Genomic DNA, 17,827 nt, shown 5'->3' with positions numbered 1-17,827 from the left:
AGCTCAGCTCCTTTCTGCTGAGCACATGAGCCCTGGGAGGTGGGTGACACATCCTGGGAAGGAGGATCACTGGATACGGGCAAGAATGGAGCTGTGGAAAGATTCTATCAGCACGGAAGTTACACATCGCTCCCAGCAACACAAACTTGTGCTTGTTGCAGGTATATGGGGAAAGGAAACCTTAGAAAATACCTCCTTCATTCAGATAGCAGCTCCTCCACTGCCCTGGCCTCAGGAGCAACATTCCTCATAGTTCTGTTAAGACATTCCCTCAGCTCTCACCACGAAGTCTTTCCTTTGCTGTTCACACTGATCTCTCTAGGCCTAGTTTTAACCTCCCTCCTCTCCCCAGGTCTGTTTCCCAAAGAAAGCACCCAAAGTGATTCCAGTTGGAGCCCCTGAGCTTTTTCCCTGGCAGGGGTCAGACAGCACCTTACCTTGACTGTGGAGGAAGAGGTTGCAATCTGAATCACTTGGGCCAGGAGGTTTTTGGGAAGTGGGAACTGCGTCAGGGCACGGATGGCAGTGTTGTCATCTGTCATTTCAATGGAACTCCCTCCTCGGCTGCATGGGACAAGAGCAGAGTTGGATACAAAAGTGCCCACTTGTGCTCAGACCTGCCTCACTCCACGAGTGCTACTGAGCTCTGAAACTATTCTGTTAAAGCCCAGGTAATTCTGGTCATGGGCAGAGTCCTGCTGTCCCTTGGTACTAAAATCTGTCAGTCACAACCACCCAGCCCAGTAAAGCCACCTACTGCAGAGGGATCAAACCCTCTTACAACAATGCTACAAACCAGATGGCATCAACAGATTGAAACAGATTTAATTAATAAATAATTCTGAATTTAAAAAACACATCATAGAAATAACCACCATCACCTACATCTCTTACAGATCTTGCTCCTGCTGCTTATTAAAAATCCAAGATCTGTGCTTATAAAGCCAAGCAGGCAGCTATGGCGGACGGAAGGGAACAGATTGAACCTTAAAACCAGAGTGGTCAAAACCTGGTGTAAGTGCACATGCACCATTTCTGGGGATGGAAATGTCTTGAGGCACAGAAGAATCAGGCAGGTAACAAGACTGGCAGCAGTGTCTCCAGAGGGCAGAACTGCAGGGAACAAGTCTGTGCATTCCCTGGACGGCAGCCAGGTACCAGACCAGGCTGCCCCACTATTCCTCTGGCCCATCTCCAGCCCTCCCCAGCCACAGGAAAGCCCTCCCTTCCCCCTGTCCTGGCTCAGCATTCCCAGGCAGACCCACCTGGCATCTCTGCCGGGGGTGCGGGCGTCCTGGTGCGCCATGGGCAGGTAGTCCGAGACATCGATGGCCTCCTCCTCCAGCTCCCCCTCCTCCAGCTCCCCCTCCTCCAGCTCCCCTTCCTCCAGCTCCTCCCTCCTCATGGCTTTGGGCATCCTGCCCTGCTCCATGGGCTGGATGGCGTCGTCGGGCTCCATGCGGCGCCAGCAGGTGGACAGGTCGGCAAGGGAGGGCCCGGACTTGGAGCGCCACTTGCCCTCGGAGCACCAGCGCTCGTCGGGACAGCCCAGCTGCTCGGCCAGCAGCCGGTACTTGGCGGCGTCAAAGAGCTCGTTCCGAGGGCCCAGCAAGCCCCAGCCCTGCAGAGAGACACGGCAGCTCTGGGGACCGAGCCACGGCCTGCTGGGGAAGGGGCAGGGCCGGCCCCCTCCTTCCGCAGCAAAGACAGAGCAAGGAAAGGCACCTGCAGGAGATCTGAACTTCCCCCACCACTGCTGTGTCCCAGGGGGAATCCCTGCCTTCCCTCCCTTCCCAGGGTATGGCTCTCAGCCCCACACAGCTCCCTAGAATGTAAAACCCCAGTGAACCCTGGCCCACCAAACTCTTGGCTATATTTATCACCCTCAAGTTTTGAAAGCACCCTCGGAGCAGGAAATGCATCTTGTTGGGAAGGCTAGTGTGAACTTGCATAATCTGGGACAATACAGGGTGAGAATTCAGGGAATGGTTTATCCCCCTCCATTTCCCAGGAACAGTTAATTATGCAAGCAGCAGGAAAATGTCCCTGACCTGTCAGGTTCTGGAGCAAGCCTGCAGTAATTAAAAACTCTCCTACCATCACTATCCAGGACTGAACCTTGCAGGAAGCTCCAGACATATTCAGAGTGCAGCATACACCATTTCAAAATTACCAGACTGCTGCAATAAGTTCTAGCTTTAATTTTAATAAATTAAAAGTTACAGCTGTAGGCCATTTAATAGCCTTAATGACCCTGTATTAGAAAAAGCTGTATTATTTTGTGCTGTGGGAGTGCCTAAGACACCAAATTTCACCTGGCTCACTATTCTATTCAAAGTCTCTCTATTCACTCTCTGCACTAATTAGACATTACTAATTTTCTTGAACTGATGACTTTTTAGGTAGCATTTGTAGCTCTTTCTATAGCTGTGATCACACAAGGCCTCCCATCTCAAGGGTCCTCTGCCAGGATCCAGTTTAGCTGGCAAAGAAAGCTTTGCATATTCAATCTGTGGTTTCAGATGGTTGGGTTTTGGTTTAAGTTCTAAAATGCACTTCAGCCATTTCCAAAATTTGGGGAAAATACATCAGTAGGGTATTTTGCTTCCTTTGAAAACTTCCAGGGTCTCAAAGAAAGCAGGGAACTGGACTAGAGAGGATAAAATCAGGATATATTCCCAGTGAATGCTGACTGAGTGAGGTGGAATTAAGTCAGTGAGCGAGGCAAGTTTTGCTGATCACAGAATTAGAGGATCAGCTTAAGCAGCTGAAGAAGCTGAGTTTTCACATTGCCCTCCTTAATTTCTGAAGGCTGGCTACTTCCTTAAAGAGCATTCTGATCTACAAGCAAATCAAAAGCTGTCTCACTGCCAGAGCATCCACAGTATCTTCTCCTGAGCACAGAGACATGCCTGTTCCCACTGAATAGATTAACAGGGAACTCGAAAATCAATCTCACTTGCTCAAGGTAACACAGAACCACCAGGGGCAGAGCTGGAGATAAAACTGCATCTTTTTCTCAGCTATAAAACTGCTTCAAGAGTGACCTTTATAGTTTTACTGTGCCTGTTTGATAGTGGCTGCACACACCCATTTCCAGCCATAAATAAGTGCCAAACAAAGCCTAACTGTAGAGTAATAGTAAATTACTACATGTAATTGTCACAGTGGCTTTGATGAAGAGGAAACAGGAGGCTCTGAAGGTCCTACAACTGCACACACACCCAGCTGCACTGGCAGGAGTGGGAGTTAGTGACCAGCAAACCCACCTGAGGGAAACTATTCACTGCAGAGGCTAAGGAGCTGATTAAGGTCCAGGACAAAAGGAACAAGGACCAGGACTACCTGGAGCAAGTGGGATTTTAAGCTCATATGGATTCAGACTCAGGTCTTGACCATCTAGCCCTGAGTACCAGAGGGGCCCACTAAGGGAGTGCACAGGCAAGGAGAAGGAGCTCCCACAGCAGGCCAGGCTGGCTGCACAGAGCAGGGTGAGCCTGGCCAGCTGAGCAGCAGCAGAGCCCACCTTGAAGAGCTGGCACGCTGCAGCCGCCGCCTGCCGCTCCGCGTCGATCTTCTTGGTCCCATAGCCCTCCACTTCCACATTCTTGGGCCACTTTATATGGAGAGTGACTTTCTGAAAGGCAAGGAGAGCCACAGGGTGAGCTGGGCAAGCTCTCCCCTCCAGCAGAGCACACCCACTCCATCCATCCCTGCACTCCAGGCAAAGAGGAGAAATGCAGAAGAGCCTTGAACAAAGAGCTGTCTTGGTCCCTTCAGGGGAACCAACCATGTCTGCACTCCAGGCAAAGAGGAGAAATGCAGAAGAGCACTGAACACAGTGCTGTGTTGGTCCCTTCAGGGGAACCAACCATGTCTGCACTCCAGGCAAAGAGGAGAAATGCAGAAGAGCACTGAACAAAGAGCTGCCTCGGTCCCTTCAGGGGAACCAACCATCTCTGCACTCCAGGCAAAGAGGAGAAATGCAGAAGAGCACTGAACATAGTGCTGTGTTGGTCCCTTCAGGGGAGCTCCATGGCAGGAGCTCTGCAGGAAAAGGCTGAGCAGGGCACAGGGGTGCCCCAGCCCCACAGGAGCTGCAGGGCTGGGGTCCAGCACGGGCTGTGGTGTCACAAGGGGTCAGCTCCCAGGGATAAATGCCAGGAGCACATTACAGGAACAATTCCATCCCAGGGCTGTCCCTCTGCTCACTGCAGCAGCCAGAGCATGCCCTGGAGCAGATCCCCTCTCCAGCCCCTTCCAGCTGCAACAGCCAGGAAATCTTCCCAGCTGCTTCCTCCCTGACACCTGTGATGGAAGCAGCACAGGACTGCCTCAGCTCCCAGGCACCCCAGCACTGACAGGGCACAGGAGCACCCAGCTCCAGCCCAACACTGGCAGAAGCACAGCCCCAGCACAGCTCCTGCAAGGGAGCACCAAAAACCTGCAGAGGCAAAGAATGCTGAGAGCTGAACTTGGTCCTCTTCAAAGAAGTGCTGCAAATCAAGAGCTCACCCAGCTCCCAGCCCTGCAGATGCCACAAGGCTCCCAGAGGGAAATGCCCAGGGAATTCTCTCCTGCTTGTGCAGCACAGATGAAAGGCAGCAGTGGATCCCCCAGGGCTGGGCACAGGCTCCTGACTCCCCAGCACCTGGCTGCCTGCCTTCCTGCCCCTCAACCTGGCTCAGAGAGGGAATTGCTATGGGTTTTGCCTCAGGCACAGCCTGGAAAGCACAGACCTGCTGGGAAAAAAGGTGTCTCAGGAAGGCCAAGTGCTCACAAACCCCTGTTCACATCCAACAAGAGCTCTCTAGGCTCCCACCTGTCCTTCTGTCTACATTTGCTGGGTTGCTTTTTCTTTGTGAGTCAACACTCTTTTTTTTTCCCAAGGCTCCTGTATCTCCTTTATAATTTTCCTGGTTTAGTTTTTTGTTTTAATCTGAAGTTACTCTCCACATTAATCTATTTAAGTGCTGGCAAGAATGGGAACCAATTACACAAACTAAAGTGATGAGGCACTGCCTGGGGTACTCCAAATTTTAGGGATGAGGCACTGGCTACGGTCTTCCAAAATTTAAGTTGGGAAACTGCACTACTGCTTGAGAAAGAGCAAGAAAAACAAACACAAATAATGAAGAACTCTGAAGTAACATTACTAATGTATCCCCTAAAATCCAGGGATGCTTAAAAAGGATGTGGCAATAAAAACTGTCTGGGAAATTTTAGACAGAATGTTATTGGAAAATGTTAAGCCATCAGAAGTGAGTCTTTTCCTGGAATGTAGGTTACAGTTAAACTTCAGCTGGAAAGGGCTTTCAGCTCTGGAATGAGAGCTGGTGTGACAGGGGGAGGCACAGCCTTGACCATGGAGCACCATTAGGTAAGAATTCCTGCTCAGTTCATAGCCCAGACCTGGATTTGGGCCTCGGGCATCCCAGTGACAGCTCAAACTACCTGGCAAACTGTTTGCTTGGAATTCCTCTGCTTCATTTAACAAACAGAGAGGATGCATTTCATTCTGCTCTGAAGTACTATTAGAAGCCTCCCTCCATTGCATAGAAACTCCTCTTTTCTGCTCACAATTGGACATTTTAGGCTTGGAATTTGTTCTACTGGAATTTACAATCAAATCTAGGGGTCCTAAGGGCTAAAATACAGCTTTTAAATCTTAATTTTCTCAGGTAGTAGGACACCTTTAAGCATAGACTATGTGTCTTTCTGCTGAGAAAGGCCAGATACAGCAAGTCACTTAAAATAAAAATATCCACACAAAAAAAAAGGAACAGCACCTGCCCTTATACACCTTTAAAGCACATGAAGATCAGGAAAAATAGGAAGAAGTGAGAATATTTCTTGTTTGAAAGATTATCACACAACTTTTAAGTGGAATTAAAACTCTCCTATGTTTTCCTCTGGGAAGTTACTTCCAGGATTAGCAGTTCTGTGGCTCCCTTCCCACTCTCTGTGTCCCACCCTTCCAGCAGCAAGGATTACCTTTTTCCTTGGCCCGTTAGTGTGGATGTACACCAGCTTGTCCCTGGCATGGGAAATGCCCAGGGCTCGGCCAATCACACTGTTGAGCAAGTTTTTAGGCTGTGGAAATTCCTTTAGCAAATCTCTGGAATCTGGAACAAAAAAAAAAGAAGAGGAATTAAATGTCTCCCAATTGCTGTGCAGTCCCATCCAGAGGTGTGCTCCAGCACTGGCTCAGAGGGGAGGACAGGGGGACAGGCAGAGGGTCCAGGGTTCACCTGCAGCATCTCCAGACACCACTGAGCTCCCAAATCCCTGAGGTTGGGAGAGACCTCCAGGATCATCAAACCCACCCTGTGCCCAATGCCCACCTTGTCCCCAGCCCAGAGCTCTGAGTGCCACCTCCAGGTGCTCCTGGGACACCTCCAGGGATGGGCACTGCAAACCTCCCTGGGCAGTGCCAAGGCCTGAGCCCCCTCTCCATGGGGAAATTCCCAATTTCCACCCTGAGCTGCCCTGGCCCAGCCTGAGGCCGTTCCCTCTGCTCCTGTCCCTGTTCCCTGGAGCAGAGCCCGACCCCCCCGGCTGTGCCCTCCTGGCAGGAGCTGTGCAGAGCCACAAGGGCCCCCTGAGCCTCCTTTGCTCCAGGCTGAGCCCCTGCCCAGCTCCCTCAGGGATTCTGCAGCCCCTGCCCAGCTCCCTCAGGGATTCTGCAGCCCCTGCCCGGCTCCCTCAGGGATTCTGCAGCCCCTGCCCAGCTCCCTCAGGGACTCTCCAGCCCCTGCCCGGCTCCCTCAGGGATTCTGCAGCCCCTTCTCAGCTCCATTCCCTGGACTCACTCCAGCCCCTCCAGGGCTCTCCTGCTGGAGGGGCCCAGAGCTGCCCCCAGGGTTCCAGGGGGTGCCTCAGCAGGGTCAGCACAGGGGACAATCCCTGCCCTGGGCTCGTGTCCAGCTGCTGTCACCAGCATGGAGCCGGTGCTGTTTCCCCACCAGCTCTGTTTGTCACTCCTTGATATCAAAACCCAACTGAGCAGTGACAACTTTGCACAATTTGGGTGTTTGCAACATCCCCCCCCCCCCCAGCCATGGGTTAAATCCAGGGTCTCACAAGGTACACGTCAGATCCAACCAGCAGAGGAACATGCAAAAATGCCTGAGGACTTCTTCCTGAAATGACTGAGAACGCTGGATTAGAGCCTGGGAATGTGGTTTAGTACTGAACTGCCCAGAGAACCTCCTGGAGAGAAGTCTGCCAACAGTGTTTGGAGACACAGCAGCCCCAGGGGCAGCAGGACAGAGGACACTGGCCCCTGTCCCACAGGGAAATGCTGCTCAGGGTACAGCAGGGAGGGGATGTTCATGGTCACAGCAAATCCTCAACAATAATAATAATAATAATAATAATAATAATAATAATAATAATAATAATAATAATAATAATAATAATAACAACAACAACAACAAAGTCCCACTGCCCCAGACAGAGCCATGTCACACCCACCTCCCGTCCCAGCCTCAATTTTGGCAGTGAGGGAGCTGCTCCAGCTGCTCTCACCTGCACCACTGCCATGGCCAGCACTGGGAAGGGCCTTTTTTTGCAGCAGCAGGTCCAGCGAGATGAGACCAATGTGATAACAATTCCAGATGTTCCTACAGCTCACAAACAGGGAGTGGAGAGGGGCAGCTGCCCCTTCTCCCAGGCTGCAGCACTCCCACCCAGCCAGATGTGCAGGGAGCCAATCTGCAGCCCTAATCCCACAGAAAGCTAAGGCAGGAAAAGGAAACCCACACGTTTGTGCTGGGCTCACAAGTGAATCAGCCAGCACAGTCCTGCAGGTACCCAAAGCAGCACAAGGGAACAGAGGGATGGGATCTCTTCTCTGCAGGAGCAAGCACAGCTCATTCCTCATTCAGCCTCATCCCACACACCCTCCCCGGGCAGCCAGGACTCAGTAACCTCCTTGCACACCGCCCTGGGGTGAGCATTCCCTTTCAGAGAGCCTCTAAATCCCCTGCAGGAATCCAGGGTAAGTTTCAGCAATGAATCAGAAGCCAGCTCAGAGATCACTGGTACCATCAGAAACCAGAATTTCCGACTGAGCTGCCCAAAGGCGAGGAGAAACGAGGAGCCAAGAGTCACCCACTGGAGCAGCACCAAGATGTGCCACCATGGCCTGCTGGGAACTGGTTCTGGAGTTATTGCCATGAACAAACACAGGAACTGCAGACAGACCCACAATGGTGTGGGTTAGAAAGATCCTGGAAGATCTTCCATTCATTTATTTAACAGCTGGGCAGGGGCACCTTCCACCATCCCAGGCTGCTCCAAGCCCATCCAGCCTGGCCTTGGACACCTCCTGAGATGCTCCAGGCAAGGAGGGCTCAGGAGAGGCTCTGTCCCACAGGCAGTGCAGGAGATGCTCTCTGGGAAGCTGCTCACTATGATGCTGTGCCAGGAGGGCCCAGCTGGAAGGAAACAACTGGGAAACCACAGGAGGTTCAGGGAGAGCAGAGCTCTGCTGTGCCACTGCAGGCCTGCCACTGCCTTGGACATTGGCTAAGGAGAACAAAAAGCCATTGCTGATGCCATCACCCTCCCCAGCAAAGCCCAGCAGCCTGGAACACAGCTCAGCACACAGCATGCACTGGTGACACTCAGTTTTGAAACTGCCTCTTGCAAACCATAGAACAACCACCTGGATCTTGAGAAATGCTTTCAGTAGCCTTGGATAACTCCAGGGGAAGTGCAGGAATTACTCTGATTTATGAGCATGATTTGTCCATGAATTACCTTCTATATATTGGCTAAGGGAGAAGGAAAATGGTCTCAGCCTTACGAAAAACTATGAGCCAATTTTGTGTAATTATACAGCAAATGTGCTATTTCTATCTACTGAAGCAAGTTCCTCTACATTCAGACAGGCCTGCTCAGGAAAACTGGAAAAGTGTCCAAGATTTTGGCACTCTGCAGTTCTATTCCATTCCACATTGGTGGGACTAACAGAGGGAGGAGCAGTGACACAACTCCCAAATGCACCATTCAATTCACTAATTAAAAAGAAAAGCAAAAAGCAAATCTCCAGCACCAGCCTGGTGATTTGGCTTCCAGTTGTTTCCTCTTTCACAACAATAACCTGGGAAGTTCTGTGATAAGAGGTGCAAGAAGCACATTTTTATAATGCCCCCCAAGTGCAATTACCTGTGACAGAGGCAGTTTCTCACATTCTGAGGTGATTCCTCGGTGAAGACTTAACAGGGTAAATGTTTAATCTGCTCTAGAGGGGAGAATGGGATCTCTGACTGACAAAGCCCAGTTGTGGGGACAGCTCAGGCCTGGAATTCCCAGCAAGGTGCAGTGCTCTCTCCCCAGCTGACAGTGCCACATCCAGCAGCACGTTCTGACTGTGCCAAGGGCTGCTGGATCACCTTCAGCCCGTTCCTGCCCCAGTTCCAGAGCTGAAAGGATCTCATCCTGCAGGAAGCCATCCCTCCCTTGGAGCTTTTACTGAAACAACCCCAACTGCAGAACTGCATCTGCAGAATGTTCCCTTCCCTGCCAAATGGGATCTGCAGCAAGGAGTGTCTCGGGTCTGCCACAGCTGAGGGTGGATGTCTGGGTGGGAACTGTGTCCGTGTGTGCACAAGGAGCACAACCCAATACTCCCCAAACAGCCACACATGACACCCAAAGCACAGCCCTGACAGCAGGAAGGAATATTAAAAGCCTGTCTTGGAGAGCAGACAAGTCAGGGTGGGGCTATCAAAGAAGCCAATTAACTAATTAAAGTTCCTCAAGGCCAGTGAGTGCTTTAGCTTAATTTGATTGTGAAAGTCCAGGATAATTCCAAGCTGCACTGAAAACCACGAAGAGCAGACCCCAAAACCAACAAACCACCCAGCTGGAGTGGCCCAGCCTCCTCCAAACCCAACAAATCTGAGGAGTGGAAACACTCAGGTACCAGAGCACAAACAAAACAGCCCAAAGTCTTCTTCAAGGAGGACAGAGGAGACCCATCAGTGTCTCTCTTCTCTCCAATTCTACTCCCTGGAAAAGCAACAATGAGCACCAAGGACAAACTGTCAAAGACAAAAGTCCTCAAGATAGGATAAATTCAAGCAATAAATCCAAATGTGTTTCCAAGACATCAAAAATCCCCAAGGAAGAAAAAAAGCCCTGTGGCTCCACAATATCCATTTCACAAGGAATTAGCCCAGACATGTTCCACTGCAGAGATGGAGGGAGACACAGAAGGTTCCACCTGGCAGCTTAGCTTGGAGTACAGCAAAGCATGGCTTTTGGGGAATTTGGGGGTTTTAAACCATCCCCAGCCATCCTGACCAGGGCTCCTTTCAACACACACAGAATAAACCCCACAGGCAGCTCCTGGCTGAAGGAGAGCTCAGGGAACACTGAGCAGGCTCCTCCAAAAGCAAATGGGACCAGTGAGGAGGAGCAGTGGCCAAACTCCCCCTTGGAGCCACTGGGGCTGCTCAGGAACCCACCCTGCTCCAGAGCTCCAGCCCAAATTCTGCTGAGTTCTACAGGACAAATTTAATCAGTGACACAGGAGGGCTCCTGGAGCGAACCCAAGGGCAGGGGCACATCAGCCTCAGGAACAAAGGGGAAGGGATCCAGAGCTCCAGCCCAAATTCTGCTGTGGCTCTACAGGACAAATTTAATCAGTGACACAGGAGGGCTCCTGGAGCAAACCCAAGGGCAGGGGCACATCAGCCTCAGGAACGAGGGGGAAGTGACTGAGCTCCCCAACCCCACTGTGTGAGCCAAAACCCTGCAGCCTCAGATAACAACATGGATCTAACAGTGACTTTTTGAAGCTGGCTTGGGTCTCAGTGGATTTCCATATTTGCATCCAAGGCTAATAACAAAGGAGCCAAATGATGACAGCTAATGAGACATCAGCCCACAAGCTGAGGGCTCAGAACCCACCTCAGAAAGAGCTTTTCCAAATGACATTTATGATTTCCACGTGTTCAAGGAGCAGCTGGACAGGTAGGGCAGGTTCACAACACCCTGAGGGCTTTTATTTGCTCATCCAAAACAAATCTATTATTGGAAACAATTCCAGCATCACCGCACTCCCATCTCAAGATCAAGAGCCTTCCATGGTCAATCCTCCATACAAACTGGGAGGATGAGTGAACTGAAGACCAAAAATAAAAGTTCTCAGGGACTGCCTGAAAACACTTTGGAAAAAAGTGATGAGAGATAAAGTACAAAAGAGGAAAGAAAAAAAATCCTGGTTTATTCCTTTTCTCAGGCAACACCTGAAGCAGCTCATTAAACAATAATTTGGGGTGGTTCAGTACTTGCTTTAGCAGGCAGTTAATTTGCTCTGTTGAACAGCTTGAATGCAACAACCGAAAGAACATCCCACTCTGAACTCCAAGATAAAACTCAGCAGCTTCTGAAAGACAAACGGAACCAAGACCCAAAGAATCCAGAAAATACTGAGAAAACAATAACTTTAATAATGCTGGAACACGGGGGAAAAAAAAAAAAGCCCAACACAGAAGCACGAGGGCTGAGAAAAAAAAGAAAACGTTCAAATATAATAACACTCCAAATTTCCAAAATGCAGCCCACGAAAGAAAACTGAAACCAAAACAGCGACTATTGTAAGGAAAAATGGTTCAAGTCACAACCTCTGGCACAAAACCACTCGCATCCCTCCAAGCTCCAAGTGTTCTCCACGCTCCATAACCCAACAAAAAGCGACTCAAAACACAGCACCGAACGCGAGTTTTAAACATTCTTTTACAGCAGCGACAACTCCGATGCCATTCACCCTTCCCACCGGGGCCCGCTCAGCCCTGACATCCAACCGGGACAATCCTCCAGGCTGCGGCCAGAGCCGTGAGCCCCGGCGGGCTCCGGGGCCGCTGCAGGACCGGGCCCGGTGCCGCGGAGCTGCCCGGGGCTCCCATCTGAGGCTCCTCTGCCCGGGGTTCCCGCTCGGGGCTCCCGTCCGGGGCTCCCATCTGAGGCTCCTGCCCGGGGTTCCCGCTCAGGGCTCCAGCCCGGGGCTCCCGCCCGGAGCTGCTGCCCGGGGCTCCCGCTGTCCAGGGCTGCTGCCCGGGCGGATCCGCGGGATGCCGCGCACAGAGAGCGGGGAACGGCCCTAACGGCCCGCCCGGCCCAGCCGCTCTCCTGCCGCAGCTCCACGGGGATTTTCCTCTCGCGTCAGCCAACGGAGGCGGCCGGAGTTTCGCCCAGGCCCGGCTCGGCGACCTTGAGGGGAATCACCGGGGAAACCCAACTGCGGCCAACAAAGGCCCGCGGGGGCGGCCCCGCAGCGGCTCCGCGGTGCCCCCGGCGCCCCCCGGTACCTGCGCAGCTCGGCGGCTCCTCTCCCTGGCCGCGCATCCCGGTCCCGGCGGAGCCGCGGGAAGAAGGGAGGGAGGGAGGGTGGGAGGGATGGAGGGAAGGAGGGAGGGATGTGGCGGCTCCCCCGCCCCGCCGCGGGCCCGAGCTCGCCCCTCCCTTCCGCTGCGCGAAGGCCGCGCGGGGCCCCGAGCGCCGGCCGGGCCCGCCGCTCACCCTGCGCCACCTCAGGCTCCTCCTCGTCCTCCTCGTCCCGGCGGGGCTCGGCGGGCCCGCGCGGGGCCGAGCAGAGCCCGCGGGGAGCCGCGCAGGGCCCGCGGGGGCCGCGGCACAGGCGCAGCGGCGCCGCCGCCTGCAGCAGCAGCCCCAGCGCCGCCATCTTGGGCCGCCCCGCGCCCGCGGGCAGCGCAGGGGCCGCGGCGGCAGCGCCCCCCGGCGGGCGGGAGGACCGGGAGCGCCCGGCCCGGCGGGAACGGGGCGGGGAGAGGGACGGGGAGAGGGACGGGGGAAAGACAGGGAGCTGCTGTCCCGGCCGTGGCCGGAGCCCGCGGCATTGCCGGGGCTCCAGAGCCGGGGAGCACCGGGAATTCTGGCCGGGGAGCACCGGGAATTGCGGCCGTGGGAGTGATGCCTTGTGACGGCTGACTTAGAAAAGAGACTACACAGAGATAAATAATAAAGTAGGTATTCCCGGTAGAATCTATAAAAGCACCGGGAATTGTGGCCGTGGGAACACCGGGAATTCCGGCCCTGGAACACCGGGAATTGCGGCCGGGGAATATCGGGAATTGTGGCTCTGGAGCACGGGGAATTGCGGCCGGGAACACCGGGAATTCCAGCTCTGGAGCCCCCAGAATTGCGGCCCTGGAGCCCCCGGAATTGCGGCCGGGAGCACCGAGAACTGCGGCAAGGGAATATCGGGAATTCCAGCCGGAAGCAGCGGGAATTGCGGCCGGGGAATATCGGGAATTCCAGCCGGGAACACCGGGAATTGCGGCCGGGGAATATCGGGAATTGCGGCTCTAAAGCACCGGAGCACACAGAGCCATGTCACACCCTCCCGTATCCCTAAAATCCAGCTGCTCCTGCAGCCCGTTATTCGCTAATATTTGAGATAAAAAAATGGAAAAAATTAAAATCTTTATAAGCTTCAAATATTTAAAAGAACTTAAAATCTTAAATATTTATCAAATCTTAAATCTAGACAATCTAAAATGAAAACCTTTGATAAAAATCTTGGAATCTTCATGAAATAAATCAGCGCCTCTTCACTTCTCCCAGCTAACTCCTCCTGTTACTCAGTTCTACATGAATTATTTCATATAATAATTCAGGTATAAAATTCTTAAGGCTGTGGAGCTGGTTGAAATTCCCACCCTACAGGAGTATTTATTTAAATCTGATTTTTTTTTCCTAAGCAATTAATCTGTATCAGCCCTAGCTGTATTGGGATTACCATTAAGTTTTGCATTTCTTTAAACCAGGGTCTCATTTTTATGTCAAAGACTTTATTACTGAGTATTTTGTGTGTAAAGTGAAAATTAACATGAATGCCTGGTAAAGCATCATGATGCAAAAGGGTTTTTTTTTACGTGTTCTTGTTTTGATTTTGGTTTTTTTTCTGATTCTTAAAATAATCTTCAATAAGGCAAAAAATACTAACTAATACAATGGCACAGTTCAGTTTTACAAAGCCTTGGCTCCAGGAGAAGAGGTTCAAGACAAATAAAGTTATAAAATAAAACCCTTTAGGAAAAAGGAAAAAAGAAAAAACAAAACAAGCTAAAAAATGAAAAAAAAAAAGAGAAAAAAAAGAAAAAAGAAAAGAAAAAACTTTAGAAGAGTTGAACACTCAAAAAAAGTCTTATTACGCCAAGTTTGCCTTCTCCTATATTCTCTTTTTAGAACCTCTGAATTAGCTGCTGATTTGTCTTTGTGGGTTCTTTTACTTAAAAAAAAAACCAACCAAAAAAACCCACAAACAAACAAACAAACCCCCCACAAATGTAAACACAAACCCAGATCTTGAATCAGCACCAGATGACCAAAAAAAAACACCAGGTTTTTTTAAAGACCTGAAGTTATTCTGGCACTTGGATTACAAATTTTAAGGAATTGGTCCACTAAAATGGGAAAAATCATCCAAAACTGATTGTTCATTCAAAAATCATCCAAAGATCACCCACACCACTAAAAAGGAAAATTCATCCCACTGAGGGAATTAATCCTGGGTTAATCTTGTGACAGCACGTTGCACAAACTATTATTTTTACTGTTTTACTGTGATTTTTACTATTTTATTTAGGAATAAACTGAGGTGGTTTGGAAATCAAATCTTCAAGGAGGACTGGAAGGAAAGGGAAGCTGGAAAACCTTGGGAACATAAGGGCAGGGGCTGGAAAAGCTGGGAAACCTTGGGAACAGACAGAGGGCTGGAAAAGCTGGGGAAAATCTCAGAAACAGGGGGCTAGAAAAGCTGGGAAACCTCAGAAACACACAGACAGGGGGCTGGAAAAGCTGGGAAACCTTGGAGAAAAACAGGCAGGGGGCTGGGAAAGCTGGGAAACCTTGGAGAAACATGGGCAGGGGGCTGGAAAAGCTGGGAAAATCTCAGAAACACATGGGCAGGGGGCTGGAAAAGCTGGGAAACCTTGAGAACACACGGGCAGGGTCTGGAAAAGCTGGGAAACCTTGGAGAAACACAGACAGGGGGCTGGAAAAGCTGGGGAAAATCTCAGAAACAGGAGGCTGGAAAAGCTGTGGAAAATCTCAGAAACACAGACAGGGGGCCGAAAAAGCTGGGAAAACCTTGGGAACACATGGGCAGGGGCTGGAAAAGCTGGGGGAAGGGGCTGCCAGGCAGTCCCAGTGTGCAGGGACAGTCAGGGCTGAGGAGGGCTGGTGGTTTGTCACCGAAAATGATATAAAAAATTATCTTGTGGGCACAGAAGCAGCAGTGAAGAGTCAATTTATTACAAAATTGCAGAAGTCACCCATGCCAGGTATCTTTGTTTTGCAGAGAGCAGCGTGAGCCAGCACAGGCAGCATCTCCAGAGCCATCCCCCAGCTCTGGCAGCTCCTGGGCTGCACCTGCCCCTCCAGCCAAGGCTGTGCAGAGGCAGCAGCTCCTTAAGGAGCCAAGTGTCGTTCAGGAATTCCTTTATCCCCAGGGCTGGAGCATCCCAGAGTCCCACAGGCAGCCTGGCCATGACAAACCACCAGCCCTCAGCAGGGGAGTTCCATCTCTCCAAGCCCGCTGGCAGGATCTGGGGGAGCAGAGGGGCTTTGCTCCCAGCTGAGGTGACTTTGTACACAATTCCTGCCCCAGACTGGGAAGAATTCTGGGATTTTTAGTATAAACTCAGCTAAATCCCAGTGCTGGTGGCTCAGAGCAGGACAGTGACAGGAGTGGCGGGGTCACTGCTGGGTCTCCTGAGTGCCAGGGGAAGGATGAATTCCCTGGGATGGAGGGAGGGTCCCTCTGCCTCAACCAGAGCTGGAATATTTTAGTCCATTCTATCCACTAAGACCAAGAGCTCAGGAAAGATGCACAAGTTAAAACAGGAAACAGGACTGGAGGGATTTCTGAGGACAAAATATGATAGAAAGGAAGGCTGGCAAAGCAATGGCAGGGCAAAGAGCCATAGTGACAGGATCGCAGGATCAAATCCCAAGGACAAAGAACCCTTGGAGCTGGTACTGAGGGACACAGGAATATCTAGGAGGACAAAATTAAAAGGGAAAAAGCCTGTACTTGAAGCTGAACAGCAAACAATGTCCAGTGTCTGTGGATAACACTGCAGGGCTCCTCCCTGCCCAATCCCAGTGCTGCCCTGAAATCCTGCCCTGTCCCAGCCTCCTGCCACATCCCCTCGGTGCTGCACCCCAGGACACAGCTGAGCTCCCTCCTCACACCAAGAACTCCTCTGAAATCCTGCCCTGTCCCAGCCTCCTGCCACATCCCCTCGGTGCTGCACCCCAGGACACAGCTGAGCTCCCTCCTCACACCAAGAACTGCTCCTCCTCCTCCTCCTCAGGCCCTGCTCCAGCTCCCCCTGGAGCACAGGAACCCCCCGGCTGTGGCAGCTCCTACCTTTGAGGGAATTCAGCGAGAACATCTCCATCCCGGCGGGAAGGGCGTTCCTGGGACAGCAGCAGGGAGACAAAGAAACTGAGGTTAGAATGGCTATTTCCTTTCAAATGCTTCTGCTTTGGCTCTGGGGTGAAAATGAGGGGGTTTTAAAAGCCTTTTAGGCCAGGATGAAGTAGATTATTGCCATTATTCTCTTTAAAGGGAAAAAAAAACAGGAGAAGAAAGAGAACTGTACTTCTGATAATGTTCTTTACTGAAACTGTGTTAAACTTCCTATTTATAACTTTCACACAAATAAGAAAACCAACTTTGTTTTGGGGTGTTTTATCTGTCATGCCAAGTATTAAATACACTGCAGGGATTCTTGGAAACGGTAACAAGGATTTTCTATAAACTCAGATCAGATGGGTGAGGACTGAAGGTCAGCATTTACACACAAAGTTGGTTTGGAGCTGCACTTCCATGATCCTGGTGGATCCCTTCCAAGCCAGGATATTCTGGGATTCTGTGGACATTAACTGTCCCCATCAATGACTTCCTGTGCATGCAATTAATAGCCTGCAATTATCATTCCAATTATTCACTTTTGCTTTCAATAAGACAAAATACTTCAGTAGCGAAAAAAAAAAAAGAATCTTCAAATAAACCCACCCCATTTTCTGGCCACATCTCTGGATGTGACACCTTGTCCATGGTTCCTTCCCCACGGACACACGGACACCAACCTGCCCTGGCTGCCAGGGCCACACCTGGCCTTTTCCAAGGTGAAATCAATAAAAACAGAGCAAATTGACTTGGCAAAAATGAAACCCCACGTGTGCTGTGGTGAATCTCGGAGGGAAATGTCCCTGGTGTGATAAATCACTGCAGGGAACAAAGTCAGGGAGCTCTTCTGTGCTCCTGGGGGCAGATGCCCAAGGCTGGAGCTTGGCACAGGGCAGCCTGTGCCCCCTTCCTTGGGCATCATCCCAGCCTGGATCAAACTGCCTAAAGCCAAGGGGACTGGGGATGAGTTGGGTGAGCCCAGTATTGCTCCAAGAGGAAAGAGCCAGAGCCAGTCCCTGGGAATCAGGAGTGGGACAGGGAATGCTGCAGGGAATGCAACTGCCAGGGCACTGGGCACATCCCCCTGCCCAGCTCTGGCCAAACAGGGGGGCTGTGTGTGGGGTACCCCAGGGAATCCCTCCCTCAGTGTCCTGGGACAGGGGGCAGATGAACTGCAACATTCCTCCTGGGAATCCAGGGAGCAGGGAATGCCTCACCCACACTGGCCTGGGGAAAAGGGCTCTCCCAAAATGCCTTTGAGCTGAGAGAGGGCAGGGATGGATGGGAGATGGGGAATTGGGAATTCCTGGCTGGGATGGAATTCCCAGAGCAGCTGTGGCTGCCCCTGGATCCCTGGAATGTTCCAGGCCA

At 51.5% G+C, this 17,827-nt stretch overlaps 1 protein-coding gene across 3 annotated transcripts in view; it reads right to left on the bottom strand.

The window, feature by feature from the left end:
- The window catches only part of DHX30 (DExH-box helicase 30), a 32,095-nt gene that overhangs the window by 12,377 nt on the left and 1,891 nt on the right, over nucleotides 1-17,827 (bottom strand). Inside the window, exons 2-6 of one of the 3 annotated variants that reach the window (XM_054628381.2) lie at nucleotides 16,412-16,461; nucleotides 5,995-6,125; nucleotides 3,527-3,637; nucleotides 1,266-1,621; nucleotides 438-564 (exon numbers count right to left, since the gene is read on the bottom strand). In XM_054628381.2, the coding sequence (XP_054484356.1) occupies nucleotides 438-564; nucleotides 1,266-1,621; nucleotides 3,527-3,637; nucleotides 5,995-6,125; nucleotides 16,412-16,442 (756 nt within the window). In that variant the 5' untranslated portion in view covers nucleotides 16,443-16,461. Of the gene's footprint in view, nucleotides 1-437; nucleotides 565-1,265; nucleotides 1,622-3,526; nucleotides 3,638-5,994; nucleotides 6,126-12,323; nucleotides 12,449-12,534; nucleotides 12,730-16,411; nucleotides 16,462-17,827 lie in introns of those variants that run through there. The other 2 variants (XM_054628362.2, XM_054628371.2) reach the window with 2 other exon arrangements.

The sequence above is a fragment of the Agelaius phoeniceus genome, chromosome 1, assembly GCF_051311805.1.
Source record: "Agelaius phoeniceus isolate bAgePho1 chromosome 1, bAgePho1.hap1, whole genome shotgun sequence".
Taxonomy (NCBI): domain Eukaryota; kingdom Metazoa; phylum Chordata; class Aves; order Passeriformes; family Icteridae; genus Agelaius; species Agelaius phoeniceus.
Note: the sequence above shows the minus strand (reverse complement) of the source record. Positions and strands in the feature narration are given on the sequence as shown.